At 32.0% G+C, this 18,812-nt stretch overlaps 3 protein-coding genes across 6 annotated transcripts; 2 read left to right on the top strand and 1 right to left on the bottom strand.

The window, feature by feature from the left end:
• Window positions 1–6,845: 6,845 nt before the first annotated feature.
• LOC108485941 (transcription factor RAX2-like) lies at window positions 6,846–8,388 on the top strand. The gene is made up of 3 exons (XM_017789779.2): window positions 6,846–7,085; window positions 7,174–7,303; window positions 7,461–8,388. Exons 1-3 carry the CDS (start codon window positions 6,950–6,952, stop codon window positions 8,086–8,088), a joined length of 894 nt encoding a protein of 297 aa, XP_017645268.1. The 5' UTR covers window positions 6,846–6,949; the 3' UTR covers window positions 8,089–8,388.
• Window positions 8,389–10,023: 1,635 nt separating this feature from the next.
• On the bottom strand, window positions 10,024–13,295 carry LOC108484136 (lactoylglutathione lyase). Of its 3 annotated transcripts, none has more exons than XM_017787813.2 (9): window positions 13,155–13,295; window positions 12,789–12,911; window positions 12,629–12,690; window positions 12,413–12,473; window positions 12,170–12,249; window positions 11,995–12,065; window positions 11,177–11,266; window positions 10,937–11,064; window positions 10,024–10,261 (listed from the first exon to the last, which is right to left on the bottom strand). In XM_017787813.2, exons 2-8 carry the CDS (start codon window positions 12,882–12,884, stop codon window positions 10,964–10,966), a joined length of 561 nt encoding a protein of 186 aa, XP_017643302.1. In that variant the 5' UTR covers window positions 12,885–12,911; window positions 13,155–13,295; the 3' UTR covers window positions 10,024–10,261; window positions 10,937–10,963. The 3 variants fall into 3 exon arrangements, with proteins under 3 accessions (XP_017643302.1, XP_017643301.1, XP_052880679.1); XM_017787812.2 differs by having other exon boundaries at window positions 12,997–13,224; XM_053024719.1 differs by lacking the exons at window positions 10,024–10,261; window positions 13,155–13,295 and adding an exon at window positions 12,997–13,148 and having other exon boundaries at window positions 11,048–11,099.
• Window positions 13,296–13,807: 512 nt separating this feature from the next.
• LOC108483915 (probable CoA ligase CCL7) lies at window positions 13,808–17,000 on the top strand. Of its 2 annotated transcripts, none has more exons than XM_053024417.1 (6): window positions 13,808–15,126; window positions 15,468–15,657; window positions 15,947–16,029; window positions 16,397–16,464; window positions 16,555–16,657; window positions 16,727–17,000. In XM_053024417.1, exons 1-6 carry the CDS (start codon window positions 14,110–14,112, stop codon window positions 16,838–16,840), a joined length of 1,575 nt encoding a protein of 524 aa, XP_052880377.1. In that variant the 5' UTR covers window positions 13,808–14,109; the 3' UTR covers window positions 16,841–17,000. The 2 variants fall into 2 exon arrangements, with proteins under 2 accessions (XP_052880377.1, XP_017642943.1); XM_017787454.2 differs by having other exon boundaries at window positions 13,810–15,126; window positions 15,884–16,029.
• Window positions 17,001–18,812: the final 1,812 nt, after the last annotated feature.

Raw genomic sequence — 18,812 nt, 5'->3', positions numbered from 1 at the left:
AAAAGTGGTCTCTGATATTCCACACCGTAATGGGCTAAAGCCTGCAATGCTTTGGACTACGGACTAGGCTCATATTTTGGTTCATCCATCGGCTTGACAAGGCAAGGGCCAGACCCTCCATGAAATCCAAGTTTCCAATGCAACATTTGTGTATGATTGTTGTTTTTCGTCTGCTAAAATAACTTTAAAAATAGATTAAATTTTGCGAATTTAATTATTTCTTCGATTAAGGCTCTGTTTGTTTCACTGAAAATAACTTTCAGAAAATAATTTATTTTTCTGGTGTTTTCTACTGTTTAGAGTAATCTGTGTAAAATATTTTCTATTGTTTGATAGATTTCTTTAAAATATTTCATAAAAGTTGTTTTTAATTAAACAAATATACAAATGAGATTTTCTTATTTTTTTATTGTTTAATTGAATTTATTTTTATCTATAATTTTATATTTTACATTGTTTTTGCATTCATTAAAAATATTATGTTAAATTCAGATTCATTACAACGTCATTTTTCATGAAAAATGGCTTATTACCTTGACCTGTAAGTTATTTTCCGTTGTCTAAACTATTTTCTGTGAAACAGACACAGGAAAATGCAGAAAATATTTTCCATAAAACTTTTTACATGTAAACAAATGGACCCTAAACTAAATTTTGTTAAATTACATTTTACTACTATAAATCAAACTTATTATTGCATTTGTAATAATGCCGAATTAACCTACTATTTTTATATATTATTTTTAAAGAAAGTACAGTTAACATAATATGGATTAAATCTAGATATTCATGATGAATGCATTCAGATTAATTCATAGAGATCAATTGATTCAATCGCGTTCGTTTAATCTGCTTGAATTAGTCAAATTCGTAGAACATACGGAGAAAACTATCTACTTGAAGCTTTGATGGCTCAGTGAAAGCACTTTAGTAATTTAGAGTTAGGATGATTTAAGAAATAATATTATATAGTGTTTAAATCTCTTAAGCCTCTCATATTGTAAGTAGGCATTGGTCTTAATTGTAGTTTAATTTAAACTGCACTGTTAAATCTAATGGAGCTCAACTATATATAGAGCTTTCACATTTATTTGTATTCATTTCATTAAAATGTAATTAAATATTTTAAAAATATTTATTCAAACACTTTGTGTGTGCATAAATTATTTATGACATTTTCTGTTCATTTATTGTTTCATCACTTAAAATTTTGCTTCCTTTTTAAGTTCCGATGCCTTAGGGAAATTTGTTTGGGAATGCTTTAAACTAATTTAGGTTCATTTAAAACTAAATTCCCGTTTAATGCTACGCTGTTTGGTTACTCTAAGACTTACATCTATTTCGAAAGAAATTGACACCATTTTTAAACCAAAATTTCTTACCAACCATATCAAATGCATAGATCTTGTAAGAAAAAAATTAAGTGACCTATATCCTAAACTATTATATCTATTTCAGTAAAGGGTAGAATTTTTTTAAAAAAAATCATTATACAAATATTTTATCAAGAAATGTAATTTCTGGCAAAAGAAAAAGGAAGCTAATATAATTGAAATTAACAAACATATATTGTCATGGTTAAAAATTGATGAATAAACTATCATAAAAAGTGTTGTTAATGTAACATAATATAAGTTTAATTATTTTTTATTTATAAATTAAAAAATTATAAATAATCGTAAATTAGTAAATATAACCATAAAATTTTTAAATAAATAAATAAATTACTCATTTTACATGAGTTGATTGATTGATTGTTACCGTCTGATTTCTGAGCAACTCTCATCTCAGCCAACCAAACCACCACGTCATCCCATCACAGTCCACCCTCGAAGTAGGAAAATATAGGTACTCGCCATATTATTGGCCACATCTGATTTGGATATTAAAAATGGATGAACTGACACAAAGCCTGGCAGAGAGTAAGAAACGCTCGAGTGAAGCCGCCCGCACGTGGGACCAGTAAAGGAAATTTAAAAGAAAAAGGGCAACAGGGGACACGAAGCTCCAGGCAGAAACGGACACGTTTCGACCAATTGAAAGCACGAATCTTTAAAATGATTTTTTAAAAAAGGAACTATCAAATTCAGTAAGTAAAATAAATAAATATATTTTCTGGGATTGTAACATGGCGTACGCAACATGTTACGTCATTGGGGACAGCTAACGAGAAAAAGAGTTTTGTCTTTTCTTCTTTCACAAAGCCTCCCTTTATTTCTTCTCATTTCAAACCATGAGACCTCTTTTGTTTTTGGTTAATTGCACAACTGGTCCCCAAACTATACCTTTTTTCCTAATAAGGCTCTTAAAATTTTCTTTGGTTAAAAAATGGTTCTTCAAACTATACCCTCTTTATCTCATGAATTATTTCACCTTAGAGACTTTATAATTTAAAAAATTATAGTAACATTGTAGAGTGGAAAATACAATTAGTCAAAGACTTGATTATACTAGAAGATCCATCTTTCTTTTCTCCAAAGAAAAAGTATGGATCATCTTTCAATCTCTCAACAATGATTTTATAAAAATCTATGTCGTTATAGATTACATGCAGATTCGAGTTAGATTGTAGTTTAGTTTCAAAAGAAATTTTCAATGCTTGTCTTGAATTTGACTCAACTTACTCCTATTCAAGGTCGACTTATATTAGGTTGAGCCAATTGGATGAACATTCGAACTATGCTAGGGTGAAGTTAGATATTTTTTTTTGTGTGTTGCAATAAAATTGTATATTTTTACCATATTAATAATCTATATCTTTATAATTTTAAAAGATTAAATCAAATTTTTTATCATTTTGAGGGACCAAAATATAATTTTATCATTAATAATTTAAAATTATGTAAATTATAAGACAGCCTAAATTCACCACAAGAACTATGTACAAGTCAAATATATTTTGGACATCTTAAATGCTGAACTTTGAGTAGCACTTGGAGAATTAAACACTAATAACAAAGGGGGCAACGGTGCAAAAAGTTGAAACGAAGAAAGTCTTAATAATATGATCTATTTCTCTACACTCGTCTAAATAACACCTATCCTCGATTTTTTTTTAAGTTATATAATTATATTATATTTAATTTTATATTTTAATTTTGATATAATTTGATACCTAATTTTATAATATTTTTACTTTCTAATTAAAATATTAACATGAGCTAATAAAATTATTAACATGTTAAAATATTTTATTAAATTCAGATCCATTACAATATTAATTTTTATCTAAATATATATTTTTTAATTATAATACGTCACACCATAAAAATTATTTAATAGTGTTAATAAATTAACCTTTGAAATTATTACTTGATTTAAAAAATTAACTCATGAAACATGGGTGGAATCATATTAGTACCCAATTATTGTTAGGTTTTATTATAAAAATCAAAGGATGCAACATTTTCTACCTTAGTTTGCCAACCGTTGAGAAAATTATGCTAGTCTTCACATATCAATTAGTGAAGGCAGAGGACGACACTTGTCTTTTTTTTTTTTTTACTTTTTTTTGCCATCCAATTACATCATAATTAATTTACCCATCCTTTTGCTATCTTGATAATCAAATATTAGCATTAATCAACTATGAATAGATACCATTGAGAGCTCCATTTTTCATCTTCTAGGAAAGCCCCAGTAAGATCTCCATATTAATTATAAATTAGTCCACTTTTAGGGTGTAGGTGATTTTCTTTAAGTATATTATGGTATTTAAATTTGTTATATTAAATAATATCTCTATATTTTTATATAGACAAGTGTTAATATTTTACCAAGTCATTAAGGTTTTGGTATCTTTGAGTATTCAAGTTCGAGTGTAATTATTCACAATTATTATGTGTAGGTAACTACACTGGAACGAGTGTAGTGATTAATCTTTTGTGTTCAGTAGATCTATTAAAGAGTAAACGCTGATCATGAATTTTAATCCTACTTTATTATACTCATAAACAGTATTAAACTAACAGTCCTAACTAAAAAAATTATCTCTAAATTATCTGGAGGAAAATCTATTCATAAACAAACAACTAAATCCTTATTAGTTAATATAATCATAATTAATTACCTTTTTATAAAAATAAAAAAAATTTAGATAATGAGTTTTACAAAGCAATTAATTGGTATAAAAAAATAGAAAAAAGAAAAAGTAGTAAGATCTGATTGCACTGTTGGCAAGAGACAAAGATAAGAGTAGGAACCATTTAGTCAACGTATTATATATGATATCTTAGTTCAGATATCTTCCTTTCTTGTTTTATTATACTACCTTATATCCAAGGATTAATTTATGATTTCAAACTTTTTTTAAGGGATTAAAATACAAATTTATCACATTTGGTAAGGAGATTTTCTTTTTCCTTTTCAACCCTAGACTTGGAAAAGCAACTCTGAGTCAATTGATTTTACTGTTTTACATTGGGATAAGATCAATTGTAGGTTTTAAGTCAAAGCCAAGATGAGTGTCCTATCATAGCCATTTATTAATAATTTATTTTGTCTAACTCACTGTATGTTGGTCATGTCTAACGTAACATGCAGATTCATTTATTTACACAAAGAAAGCCAATTTTAGCTGGAAAGATATGCTAAATTATTGATTGGAATCATAATATTTGTAAACCAGGCAATCTATATATGTTTATGCTGTCAAAAATGCATGTATAACCCATCCCTACAATGTGCTTATAAACACATTTCATTATGTATAATATATGTTCATTGTTATATTCACACATATATATTTTCTGTACCCTATTATATCAGGTGATTTCGATTAATATATATATATTGGTCTTATATGTAATATATAATATTTATGAGGGATCCAGTAGATTTATATCTTTTCGTATAATTAAATTTTTAAAGATTAAACTATTGAATTTATCGTTATATTTGTACTTATCATGCATGTAAAGTTTTGAATCGATTTGTTGTCTCTATCTATCAATTTAAAATATTATATATATATATATATATATATATATTAATATTTATTAAACAATCAAAAGATTTTATGTCATTTTTATATGTACGATGATAAAAGTACCATGAAGGCCACCAACAGTCAATTTGCATTTTACTATTTTTACTAAAAAAAAAAGGTAAATTAGTCATTGCACATTATATTCAATAGTAGATAAGTTCTTTCTATTAAAAAGTCATCTATTTTTACTGTTAAAAACTAATATGATTGGCGAAATAACCAGATATGATATGCCACGTGTACCTCATGCTAACATATGGAAACAAGTTTTTAATAATAAAAATAGGTTGAGCCTTTAACAAAATAACTACTAGTTTGCTCTTTGATCTAACACATAAATACTAATTTGTCTATTTTTTGAGTAAATGGGACAAAATATAATATGACTCATTATATAAATACTTCTATACTACTTTTACCTATGCATGATCTATATTAATGAAATATAAAATATATAATCAGCGAAATTATTAAAATATTAATCGTACAAAAGAATAAGAGAAAGTCCGATTTGTGAGTGAATTAAATTAACCAAAGTAATTGGGTTTTGAGCCATGCAGACCCCTAACTTATATACAATCTCACTCTAATACCTTCCGTATATGGCAATAATAATTTGTGGTTAGTATTCCAATTCCAACCCTGATGGCAACTTATCTCCGGATTTTGCTACGTACTGTACGCTTATGGAAACAAGGAATAATCGTCGAAAGCATAATACATATCAGTACATAAAAAAAGACCAAATATTTCTGTTTTTAGAAATGAGCAGTTGAAATATGATTATGAACCTACAATATCCATCCAGTAGCAGAGCTTAGGGTTAGGGCTCTATTCACTTGCAAATTAACCCAAATCTTGTTTTGCTTTATAATTTTCTGCAACTGTGATGATGCATCGACAGGATGGAAAAAACACCTGAATCAGTAATTATGAAGACTCTACATGTATAGATAGAGTCAATGTTTACGATATAAAGGCAACTGTTAATAATTCAGATGTCTTCATTGTTTATTTTTCGGTAACCAAACCTTTACTAAAGTGGAGGCCAGTTTGTTGTTTTGTTTTACATGGGAAACAGTCTGCATTTGTGGTGCTGATGCTGATGGCTATTTTATTTTTGGGTTACTATAATTTCTGCCCTTAATTTTGTTATCTAAATTTGATAATTAATTTTATTTTATTTTTAAAATTTAATTTTGCCTCATCTACTTAGAAAATAAGTAAATTAGTTCATTTGTGTTAGTTTAAAAGAGTAAGTTAATCTTTTTTTTTGTTAAAAATTGATATGGCATCAAATAGTTACACGTATATCTTTTGTTAACATGCAATGACCGATTTTAACAATAAAAATAGGTGAAAATGTTGATTTATTTATTTTAATAGAGACAAAATACAATACGACTTTTAATATAAAGACTTTTATGATACTTTTACCGATTAAAATAGACTTAATTATTAAATTTTAATATTAAAGTGAACTAAAAAATATAAATACTAAAATAAATATAATTGCTAAGTTTAGGAACAAAAATTTCAATAACCTGTTATTTTATTTTATTATTATCTATCAAAAGATTGGTATTTGAGTTAATGCACATTGGATTCCTTGGAAAAAAAATCATAAAGGTGTAGGAGTTTAAACATTGAGAAAGGAAGTTGGAAATTGAGATGGAAAGTTCTATTAGCTAAGCTAACTAAAGCTATATAGGAGTTAGAAATAGAGTGATATAATGTGCCTATCATTTTGACTTTTAAGTCTACCTTTGAATAAATTCATTACAAAGTAAAAAAAAAAAAAAATTGTTATTTATTTACTTTTTTCATTACATAAAGTCTTTGTTCTTATTTTAAAAGAAAAACAAAAACAAAATCCAGGCACCACATCCCTCCATCAAAGTTTATAAAAAGGGTGAGCCTTTGGTTTCATAAAAGTCAGCAAAGAAGAAAGAAAATAGAGAAATGGGGAGAGCTCCTTGTTGTGACAAAGCAAATGTGAAGAAAGGGCCATGGTCTCCTGAAGAAGACTCTAAGCTGAAAGATTATATAGAGAAATATGGAACTGGTGGTAATTGGATTGCTCTCCCTCAAAAAGCTGGTATGCATCACATACATACATACATACATACATACACTTATATGTCAATCTTCTTGTCTAATTTGTTGTTTTGTCTGTGGAATATCAGGTCTGAAAAGATGTGGGAAGAGTTGCAGATTGAGATGGCTTAATTATCTGAGGCCAAACATTAAACATGGTGAATTCACTGATGACGAAGATAGGATTATCTGTACCCTCTTTGCTAGCATTGGAAGCAGGTTCATCTACACTTTCTTCTTCTTATAAACTTGTCTAGATTCAGGAATCTGATAGTATTTCTTGTGTGCATACATATGTCTGCTTAAGCCTCTTCAAGCAAAGATCAGACTTGTAGTAGTATCAGTATTTCTGATGAAAATTTCTTTTTTATTGCAGATGGTCAATAATAGCTGCTCAGTTACCAGGAAGGACTGATAATGATATCAAGAACTATTGGAACACCAAGCTTAAGAAAAAGCTCCTGGCCATGAATGGTATTCCCTCTCAACCGCAAAGAAAACCACCACCACCACCACCACCATTTTCTCATCAACCTCAACCTGTTTCATCACTATACGAAGACAGCACTGCTTATTATTACACACCTTTTGAACCCATTATGTCATCAGCCCAATCTGATCTTTTGAACAACACGAACTTGACCAACAATTCTTCTCTCATTCAAACACCAGAAAGCTTGTTCAGTCACATGCAATATCATCCAATGAGAGACAATTTCCTTATGTATGGGGGTGAACCAAGCTGCAGTTCATCTGATGGTAGCTATGGCAAAGAGATGAAACAAGAAGATCATATGGGTTTTCAGGGTTTTGGTGCTTCATTAGACTATGGTACCAACAATGGAGTTAACCAATGGATTGAGAAACAAAGTGGGTATAATGGAGAATGCCCATTAGACTATAACCTTGAAGATGTTAAGAGACTGATTAGCTCTAATAATAACAGCTTCTTCATAGATGAAAATGACGCACAAGATAAAGCTATGTACTGCTGTTACTACTAGTGATGGAACTGCTTGCAGGAAAGATTTGATGGGGTAAGGCCCAAAGCTGAGGGATTGAAAAGAAAAAAAGAAAAAAGACTTTCAGTTTCTGGGGTAATGTGTACTGAATCTGATGAAATGAAACATATTTTAAAATTTGCCTTTTTTATATGTATTTGATGCATTTCTTTTTGGGAAATGATGATAATTCTTGTTTGTACGGATCCTTCCACTGCAAGAAATCAATGTTCTCATGAAAACAAGAATTTAATCATCATTAAGTGAACAAATGTCAACCTAAACCAAGCTTGCACTGTAGTTCAATCTTTTTCTTTTTCTTTTTTAATGAATTTTGAAGACAATTGGCAGTCATTTACTGGGACTCAAGAAACAACTCGAAAAAAAAAGCCAATTATAGCCCCTTGTAGTCTCTCTGATTGTACTGTTTGTCATTGAAGGTCAACAACTCTGTATGTATATGTGTTCATCATTATCACAGTAAACAATTCAAAAATATTTTGTTTGATCAAATCTTTTTGATTGGTTTCAAGTATCAGATAGTGTTTTTATTTGATTTCATGAATTTATATCCTGTTCACCTACATACTGATCAAATTGTGGGGTGTCCCATGAACTACGATACCAATACCTTTTTGGCCATGGTGTTACCTTGTAAGCCTAGGCAATGGCAAGCACACATCAACAGCGCCACGGTTTTTGTAGGAACAAAATACTTACACATTATATATCACATTTATTGTCCTAACATAACAATTCATATCTAAAAAAAAATAACACAAATATATGAACTGAACTCCAAAAAAATAAAACAAAAACTAATAAAAGAATGACATATATAATGTCTCGAAAATGATTAATAATACTTTTTATAAAACCCTCCTAAACCAAAGAATAATAACTTTTTCTCTCTCTACTCCCAAACTCTCATCTACGTTTCCCATGTTGCATCAATCAAAAGTAATAATTAAATCATTAATTAAGACTCAAGTCTTGTTAACAATGACATAATTTACCATGTTTTGTTGACTAAATTTGGTCAAATTTGATGGATAGTAAGAGAGACAACAACATATCTAGCCAGCCATTATATGTATACATTAAACATTTTCGTGGATTTGTTGCCAGTGACTTACACATACAAGTATAGTTTAAATCCAAATATATTATGCAGGATTTGCCTGTGGAACACACATTCTTCTATGCATGAAAAAAAAAATCATGTGCTTCACTGATAACACATATTTTGTTAAAAATAAATTGGGATGGAAAATGAAATGAAGAAAGATTGAAGTTTATATTAAAAAAAGTGTATGTTTAGAGATTGTAAGGTGAGAACAGAGAGGGAATCCCCATTGGGAAAAGGGAAACAGCTTCTCTCCTCCAAAAATTGCATGATCACAATATCTCTGTCAGAGATCCACCCTTGTTTTCCGATACTCAACTTTCTTTTTAATTTATTCATCAAAACAAAACAGTTTGATTAACACTTCTTTGAAACCCTATTTAAACAAAACTTAAAATCTTGTATAATTAAATTAATCTCAGGAAGCTGTAAATCTTCTTTTACCCAAAATATTTAAGATAATGGAAGGCATTTCTAGGACTGTCTTTTCTTGTGAAGGTCAAAAGAGTTTGGTGCCCCACTCACTCTCTCATCATATCTTCTTTTTCCTTTTATCCAACTTACTCTTGGACAACATTTTTACATCTTTTTTTCTTTCACCAAGTGTCATGGCACTATTTTTTCTTTTACCGGTTGTTTTTTATCTTACTAAAAAATAAACACATAGCCTATCCAAAACTACTCAATATTTGAAGTTCCAATCATTTCATGTAGCTTAAATTATTTTAATTTCTAATTATTTTATATTTTACAACTCAAAATTTCATTTCAACCTCAGACAGATTCAAGTTAATTAAAAAGCCTGGAGAAAATGGAGCAGAGATAAATGATAATGTCCATTACCATGATAACAATCCGCATGACTCTGTTTGAAATATCATAAGAAACACACACAACAATACAATATGCTTTAACAAAAACTCCACAGGCCTTTTTTTTTCTTTGGTCTAAAACTCCATATGCCTAATTTCCGTCTTGACTACGACCAATATAGACCATACTCTGAAACCAAGACAATGAGATAAAACCTTCACATGCCATCCTTGTTTCCTGTTCCAAAACACCAAACATCTATCAGTTTGGTTTGCAATGTTCCAAATCGAGAAATGAAAGAAATTAGAACTACCCTTCATTACCGCTCACCATCCCCGTTTCCTCTACTTACATTTACAGAGGCTACAAACTTTGAGTTCAAGAAATGGAAACAACAGTGGGGAGGGGAGTTAGTAAGGTGAATTGTCATGAGGCCGTGACGGTTGATTTCCCGGTGTGAGATCCTAAAGTCCTCTTTTAACATAAATCTATGTCTACAAGTTGCTGAAATACGTATTCCAGCATATCGAAGAACTCTCTGGATCTGGAAATGTAATCTGATACTAAGGATTCAAACAGTAAAAGAAGGCTCTTGCACTAGGAGTTAGATAGCATTTTACTCCTTTTACTCAAATGAGCAAGTTTGTCTCTGTAGTTAGATCAAAAAGCAAACTGGTCGTACAAGGACCAATTTTTAACAGAAGGATCAGTTTGTATTTTAATCTAACATCTAGGGACTAATTTGCTATTTTTTGAGTAAAGAGCGAAGAATGCAATCCAATTCCTAGTACAGGGGCCTCCATGGTACTTTTACCGGATTCAGACATATAACTTTCATTGAGATAAAAAATTCAATCACAAAAGAACCTAGTTTCGATACAAGATTAGCAAAATATAAGCTCAAAAAGCTACCTGAGCAAGCTTCAAGATGTGCTTAACTCAGGAACAACGGCTAATAACATCTCCGATGGTTTTCAAATCAAAGATTTCGATCCAGTAACCATCGGGATCCTTAATGAATGCAATCCCTTTCATCTTGCCTGCAAATACGATTCGATAGATTACGAATATTCCCCTACATAAACGGAAATCAAACAATCCACTCAAGCATCATATCATTCATGATAAATATTCTAAGTGAGATTAGCTAACCTGCATCTAATTTCTTGACAAATTCTACTCCCAGGCGTTCAAATCTCTCGCATGCCTTATTCACATCATCCACCGTGATGCCAATATGACCTTAAAAGCACAAAAAAGGAAAAGTTGGCATTTCAAAAGTTCACGTAAACAAGATTTTTTTTCAGTAAAAGTATCATTGTATTAGAAGTTGGATTGCATTCTCTACTAAAAAAACAAGCAAATTAGTTCTTGTACGTTAGATCAAAGAGCAAACTGATCCTTTTCTTAAAAAGTTTATCCATTTCTACTGTTAAAAACAAATCCCTGTATGTTGACATGGGGTATAGTGGCACGCCATGCGAAACTGCCTGGTTATACCGTCAACTAGGTCAGATTTTAACAGTGGATGAAAATTTTAACTAAAATGACTATTTTACTCTTTGATTTAATGTATAGCAACTAATTTGCTCATTTTTTTAGTACAGAGGGCAAAATGCAGCCTGATACTTAGTACATGAGCCTCCATGGTACTTTAACCAGTTTTCTTCTATGAACTTCAATGTGGAAATGAATCCACCCCAAAGTAGCTATTGGTTTGATCAATTACAGCATATTTTTCAAGATAAACTAGAAGGTTAATCGAAAAGAAACGGTGAAAATTCAAGCTAAACTACGGAATAACAAACATGAAACCAAGCCTTTCCCACTATCATTAGTGAATAAATTCAGTAAATACTAAAAACCACAATTGCGATAACAGCAACATGGGATGGACACCAACATCAAGGTAAATAAAAGCATTTTGGGGTTTATAAAGTTCAACAAAAATGAGACAAACATATTCGTACCAAAGCCACGAGGTTCTGAATTCCCGGTGTGATATCCTTTGAACTCAGGGTCACTTTCAGTACCCCAATTACTGTAACAAACATTAAACTGTTAGACATGCTCGGAGACAAGACCAATGACTTGGTAAACACAAAAGAAGGGTTGGATTTAATAAAAATAATAATGAATTCTTACTGTGTTAATTCAATGGTAGCTGCCCTTCCAAAGGTCCAAACTGTTCTACCGTATGGATCACTTGGAGCTTTGGAAACATCCTACATCAAACCAAATATACATCTAGAATGAACATATCAGCTAAACAGTGACCCGTACAACCGAGAACTGAACACCGAGATGCTACAATACTCCGTTACAAGTGGCTAGCCAATGACTAATACTACAAAATTACTTGAAGCAATATAATTATAAGGATTTTACCTCATAGCCCATAAAGTACAAGGTAAACTTCAATTCTGGAACATCCACTCTCTTAAGCAGCCTAAAGAACAGTAAAATTAGTAGCAGTAAGCTTTAAATTCAACTGGAAAAATGCTAGAAGAAAGCTTTGATTCACTTAATAAATAAACAGCTAATTAATCAAAATAGATAAACAAATAAGAAAAAAACAACCAATAAATTATATAATTAACTTACGACATGCCCAATACACGAGAGTAAAAATCAAGACTGACTTTTGGATCCTTAATTCGATACATCTACAAAAAAGAAAAGAAAAGAAAAGAAGATAATTATTAACATAAATTCCTTTAAAATAAACATAAACCCAAATTTAAAAAAGAACAAAAGAAATTACAGTTTGCTGCATGATGTAGTCTTTGGTAGCTTCATCAGGGGTAGTATGAAGCCCAGGGTTATTGGCAGCTGATTCTTTCAAGTCCGATGATGCCATTGAAAACAACCTGAAATGGGTTGGATCCTACAAAAAAGAAATCCAAACTTTTCGGTTAAATTCCTCAAAGGAAAATGATGTGAGAATTGGGTCTTAATATTAATGGATAAACCTTTGGTTTATGGGGTTTCGAGATATAAGAAAATGGGAGTGAAGAAGGTGAAATGCAGGGTTTTCTAGAGAGGTGAAAGAGAGAGAGACGTGATAAAGCGGCGGAGAATGAAAATGAAGCCATTTTTCGATAAATAAATAGGAATATTTTATGTTTACCTTTGGAAATTTTAAGAGATGGCAGTGAAGCAGTGGCTAGGCAGAAGAAATCATGGATATTTGGATTATTATCAGCACCAATATAAATAATACACATATGTTTATATTTCACAAATAATATTTAAGAATGAATTATTCGGATGAGTCTTACTTGATTGTTATCATATTTTGCTCTTTTATAATTTAGATTAATTTATCTATTTTTAATAGAGAAAATAAAATAAAATTTGACTTTTAATATTGATATTTTATGGTACTTTTATCTTTTGTAATATTTGCTCAAAAGGTTATTAACTCTATAACTATCAAAAGAATAATAATAAAAGGGTTAATATACTATTTAGTACTTATATTTAGTTAAAATATTTAATTTAGTATTTGAGTATTTTTTGTCCCAACTTGGTACGTGGCCTCACTTTGGTTTCAACGTTCAATTTGGTACATGAGTTTTTTTTTAAATTCATACTTGAGTTTTCTTTTGTCCTATATAAGTACATAAGTTTAATTTTAATATTTAATTTGATACTTAAATTTTACTTTTGTCTCAATTAAGCACTTATATATATTTTATTAGAGTATACATGTGAAATATTTATTGAGCTACGTAATATTATTTAGTTTAGGTATCAAATTAAATATTCAAACTAAATATAGGTACAGGATGGAATATTAACCGGAGTATGAACAAAATACACCGCTGATCGTCATCCTATCCTTCCAATTACACTGGCAAGTGGCAGCACTACCCAATCATGCACAAAACCGGCAGCACTACCCAATCATGAACAAAACAGTCTGATTAAATCTTAGCCGCACAACGATTGCAAATAAAAAACTTCGGAGATCCCCCCCCCCCCTTCACCTATTTTTTGTCCTTGCCTTCACCTCTTTGACACTCCCAACCTTTCGTTTTCAACCATCTCAAAGAGACCATCATCAAAAGCAAAAAGTTTTAATGGAGAAATCTGGGTATGGAAGAGATGGGATTTTCAGGTCTTTAAGACCACCTTTGCTTCTTCCTAAAGAACCAAACTTATCGATGGTTTCATTTCTATTTAGAAACATCGGTTCTTACCCTGAAAAACCGGCTCTCATCGATTCCGATTCCGATGAAACACTCACTTTCTCTCAGTCCAAATCCACCGTCATCAAGCTCTCCCATGGTTTTCTCAATCTGGGTATTAACAAAAACGACCGTGTCTTGATCTTCGCGCCAAATTCCATCCAGTTCCCTCTTTGTTTCTTCGCTGTTACATCCATAGGCGCCATTGCTACAACCGCTAACCCAATTTATACCATTAATGAACTCTCGAAACAAGTTAAAGATTCAAACCCCAAGCTTGTCGTCACTGTCCCTGAATTGTTTGACAAAGTCAAGGATTTCAACCTTCCCGTCATCTTGCTTGGTCCTAAACGAAACCGACAACCGATCGACGTTAAAAATGTCCCAAAGATCCTGTCTTTTCACGATCTTCTCGATTTAGCTGGTGATGTAAAAGAGTTTCCTCATGTTTCTGTCAAACAAACCGATATGGCAGCTCTTTTGTACTCTTCAGGCACGACGGGGATCAGTAAAGGTGTCGTTTTGACACATGGGAATTTCATTGCTGCTGCTTTGATGGTCACTATGGATCAAGAACTAGCTGGGGATATGCACCGGGTTTTCTTATGTGTATTGCCTATGTTTCACGTGTTTGGATTAGCTGTTATTGTGTATAGTCAACTACAAAAAGGGAATGCTTTGGTGTCAATGTCAAAGTTTGATTTTGGGTTGCTTTTAAAGAATGTAGAGAAGTATAAAGCAACTCATTTATGGGTTGTGCCTCCTATTGTACTTGCTATGGCTAAACAGAGTATTGTTAAGAAATTTGACCTTTCCTTAGTGAGGGAAATTGGTTCTGGTGCTGCCCCTTTAGGTAAGGAATTGATGGAGGAATGTGCAAGGAATTTTCCACAAGCTGTGGTTATGCAGGTACAGTGGTTTACTTTTGCCTGCTGATTTATATTCTTCAATCCATATTCATCTTTGGGTCTGGCCTAGCCAATTACTGTGATCGACTTTTGCCTGCTGCTATATATATATATGGTCCGATATAAGCTCACAAATTTGCACCAAATATCAGTTTCCTGTTAATCACTGTGCTGTCCAATCCATATTCATCATTGGGTCTGGCCTATATTCATGTTGCAGGTCATCCATTAACCTCTTGGTATATGTGAAATAGGCTTTTAAAGTTTTGGAACTTGTTTCAATTCATGCTTTTTGAGTTTTAGGAATAGGCGTTTAAAGGTATGTGACACTGTGGTTTTCAGGGCTTCGGAATGACCGAAACGTGCGGCATTGTCTCGATGGAGAATGCTTCAGTCGGTGTTCGAAACACTGGTTCAACAGGGATGTTGGTTTCAAACGTCGAAGCCCAAATAGTCTGTACAGAGAGTCTAAAGCCTCTTCCTCCTAAAAAATTAGGCGAAATTTGGGTTCGAGGTCCTAATATGATGCAAGGTAATATCATATATGCTTGTTTTATCATGAGGAAATGAAAGAAATGTGCATAGTCAAGGTGTTTAAAGTGAGCAAATATCTAATTAGCTCTTGGCTGCCATATCTAATTGTGTTAAATAACTAGCTCTATAGGTCAATTATCTCGAGTTTTGTATGTTATATACTGCATCCTCTTTGCATTTTCTGCTGTTCTTTGTGGCATTGCAATTTCGATAACCATTTTCAGGTTACTTCAACAATCCACAAGCAACAAAACTCACAATAGATAAGAAAGGTTGGATGCGTACAGGAGATCTTGGATACTTTGACGAGGACGGGAATCTCTATGTCGTCGACAGAATTAAGGAGTTGATCAAGTACAAAGGTTTCCAGGTAACTTACAGACAGGTTCCTCGATCTCAAATAACAGTAATGTTAACACATGTATGCATATACATATGTTGGCAAAATTTCCTAGAATGTAGTTGATGATCTGGTCCATGCTTTCATGCTACTCTAGTAGGTGGTTCAATGCTTTTTATCATATCAATAAATGTTGACATCGAGGGATGGAATCTCCTCGATGACATTAAAGTGATCATAAAAATGCTATATGGTTAGGTTTCGGTTTCCTGACCCGTATATATTGCTAAAATGAAAAAGCCTATCTGCCTATTGCCTATTGATTTTAGGCTTTAATCCCCCCCCCCCCAATTCTGAAAAAGTTAAAACAATTATTGTTCATTCAACACCCAACCAGATTGCACCAGCAGAGCTTGAAGGACTTCTAGTATCTCACCCTGAAATATCGGATGCCGTTGTCATCCCGTAAGTTATACCCGAAAAATTCCCATTTCCGCTCTTTTGCATTATCTTAAATCCGGGAAATACCAATCAAAGCTCTGCCTTGTAAAACAGATACCCTGATGCTGAAGCTGGTGAGGTGCCAATTGCATACGTAGTTCGATCCCCTAACAGTTCGTTAACAGAAGAAGATGTTCAAAAATTTATTGCTGAACAGGTAAGATAGCCGTTTTTGAGTTTATCTTCATCTGATTATTTAATCATTCGCCGTAATTTTTCCTAACAGGTTGCGCCTTTCAAAAGAATACGGAGGGTGACATTCATAAACAGTGTCCCAAAATCGGCCTCGGGGAAGATCCTGAGAAGACAACTTATAGAGAAAGTACGAGCCAAAATCTGAGATTCTATGGTTCTGGTTTTTTTTTTTTTAGCATAACACGAACATGAACTAGTGATTGTTAAGTTAAGAACCTGTCCTTGTATCTTTCTTTCTTTCTTTTTTTGCAGCAATCTTATTGTTCTAAAATTACATATATAAAAGTGAATTTGAACATGAATAATCCGATTGGAAACTGGAAATTATAAAAAGACCATCTCATATAAACATCATTATAGCAATGCTTTAATCATTTTCCCCCCAAGCTACTGGTGACATCATGTCAATCATGATCATATATACACATTATAGCAACATTAACATTGAAGATATCACATTCACTTAGGTTAATCCTACTAACTTGGACAGTAGTGAATAGTTCGATGCAGAAACCAAAAGCCAATATTATACTTGGCCTTCAGGGATAACGTTAAATATGAATACTGGGAAAAATAACATTAATGCCGCAAATACCAAAGCACCGATTGTGGTATAATAGAGCTGTAATGTACTAGTTATTTTAGATGTTCCTTAAATCGGAAACTCCCACCCACATTGCCATTCAAGACTTCTTGATCTACTATTGGCCAAACTAAATGGGCGCTAGGTCCACTGTGAATAGGATCCCCATTACCATTCAAGATTTCTTGGCTTGCTATTAGCCAAACCACATGGACGTTAGGTCTAATGTGAGTAGGACCCTTGAGCCATACTTTGTAATTGGGAAAACTAACACCGTAAAAACATTCCCCTCAACTAAATAAAGATGACGGAGAATTGGCCAAAATGAGCACTTTTCAAATTTAAGTTAGAAAACTTTTTGAAGAAAGATGGTATCCCCATAAACCCATGTCTGGATACTAATATTTAAAAGAAAAAATGAAAACGTAAAAGCAATATATAGTTTGTAAGGTAACACTTTTCTCCTTTATATTTTTGTAACAAGACATGGAAGAGATGAGAAGAAAAAAAAAACAAGACATGGAAGAACACTGACATCAATAAAGAAGATGGATCTGTAACATTTGTATAAGAACCAATTGAATCAGTATGCAAATAACCATGAAAAAGTTTGGGGTTCATACATAAATATATAGTTTCTAATTATCAATAGTAAAATATATTGAATTCTTAAATTTAAAAATATAATTTCGAATCTTAGAAAAATCTGATTAATAGGGCAATTATAAACTTCGAAAAATAATTTCCGTAAAACAAACATAAAAATTATTCTAAATATTGAAATACAGACAGGAAACCTAGGGGTTCTCAAGATTTCACAAAGAAAAAAAGAAGCTGGTAAAGCTGTATATCAGCAAGCAAACTAGCTAAATCTACAATGGTAGATAGCTAAAATGGCATTCATCTGCAACTGCATCTGCACCTCTTTGTTTGGTCTCCAACCACACCACACAAAACATATTTAACAGTGTTTTGTTTTTCTGACATAGCTGAAACAAACAATAAGGTGCAGGTGCAAATGCAGACAAAAGCTACATCTTAGCAAAGGCCTTCATTTGGGTCTCTAAATTGCCATTTCTATACTCAAGTTGTAGCGTTTTAATATATAGAAAAATCAAGACCAACGCTTCCATTAAACAAAGGTCGAGGACGTGAACTGAATTATGTTTATACGTCGTGTCTGTCCTATGAATCAGATGGGGGTTGTGGTGGGCGGGTGTTGTTCTAAGGCCACGTGATGCATGCTGTGAGTGCACGTGGATATTGGGATTCCCTGCTAATCATCAAATGCCACGTGTGTGACACGTATTGTAGTTCACTTGAATGGCACCTGTTACCCTCGTGGGCTTGTAGGACCTTGAGAAAATTGAGTAACGTAAATAGTCTTTACCTTTATCACTTTACATGCAATAAATATAAACCTATTTCATCTATATATTTTAAGTATATTAATATCTAATTTAAGCGGTTATTTGAGAACTTAATTGAATTAAACTTATTATTTTGGACATAGAAATATATATTTTATTAAAAT

This window comes from Gossypium arboreum, chromosome 13 (genome assembly GCF_025698485.1).
Source record: "Gossypium arboreum isolate Shixiya-1 chromosome 13, ASM2569848v2, whole genome shotgun sequence".
In the NCBI taxonomy this organism is placed as follows: Eukaryota; Viridiplantae; Streptophyta; class Magnoliopsida; order Malvales; family Malvaceae; genus Gossypium; species Gossypium arboreum.
Note: the sequence above shows the minus strand (reverse complement) of the source record. Positions and strands in the feature narration are given on the sequence as shown.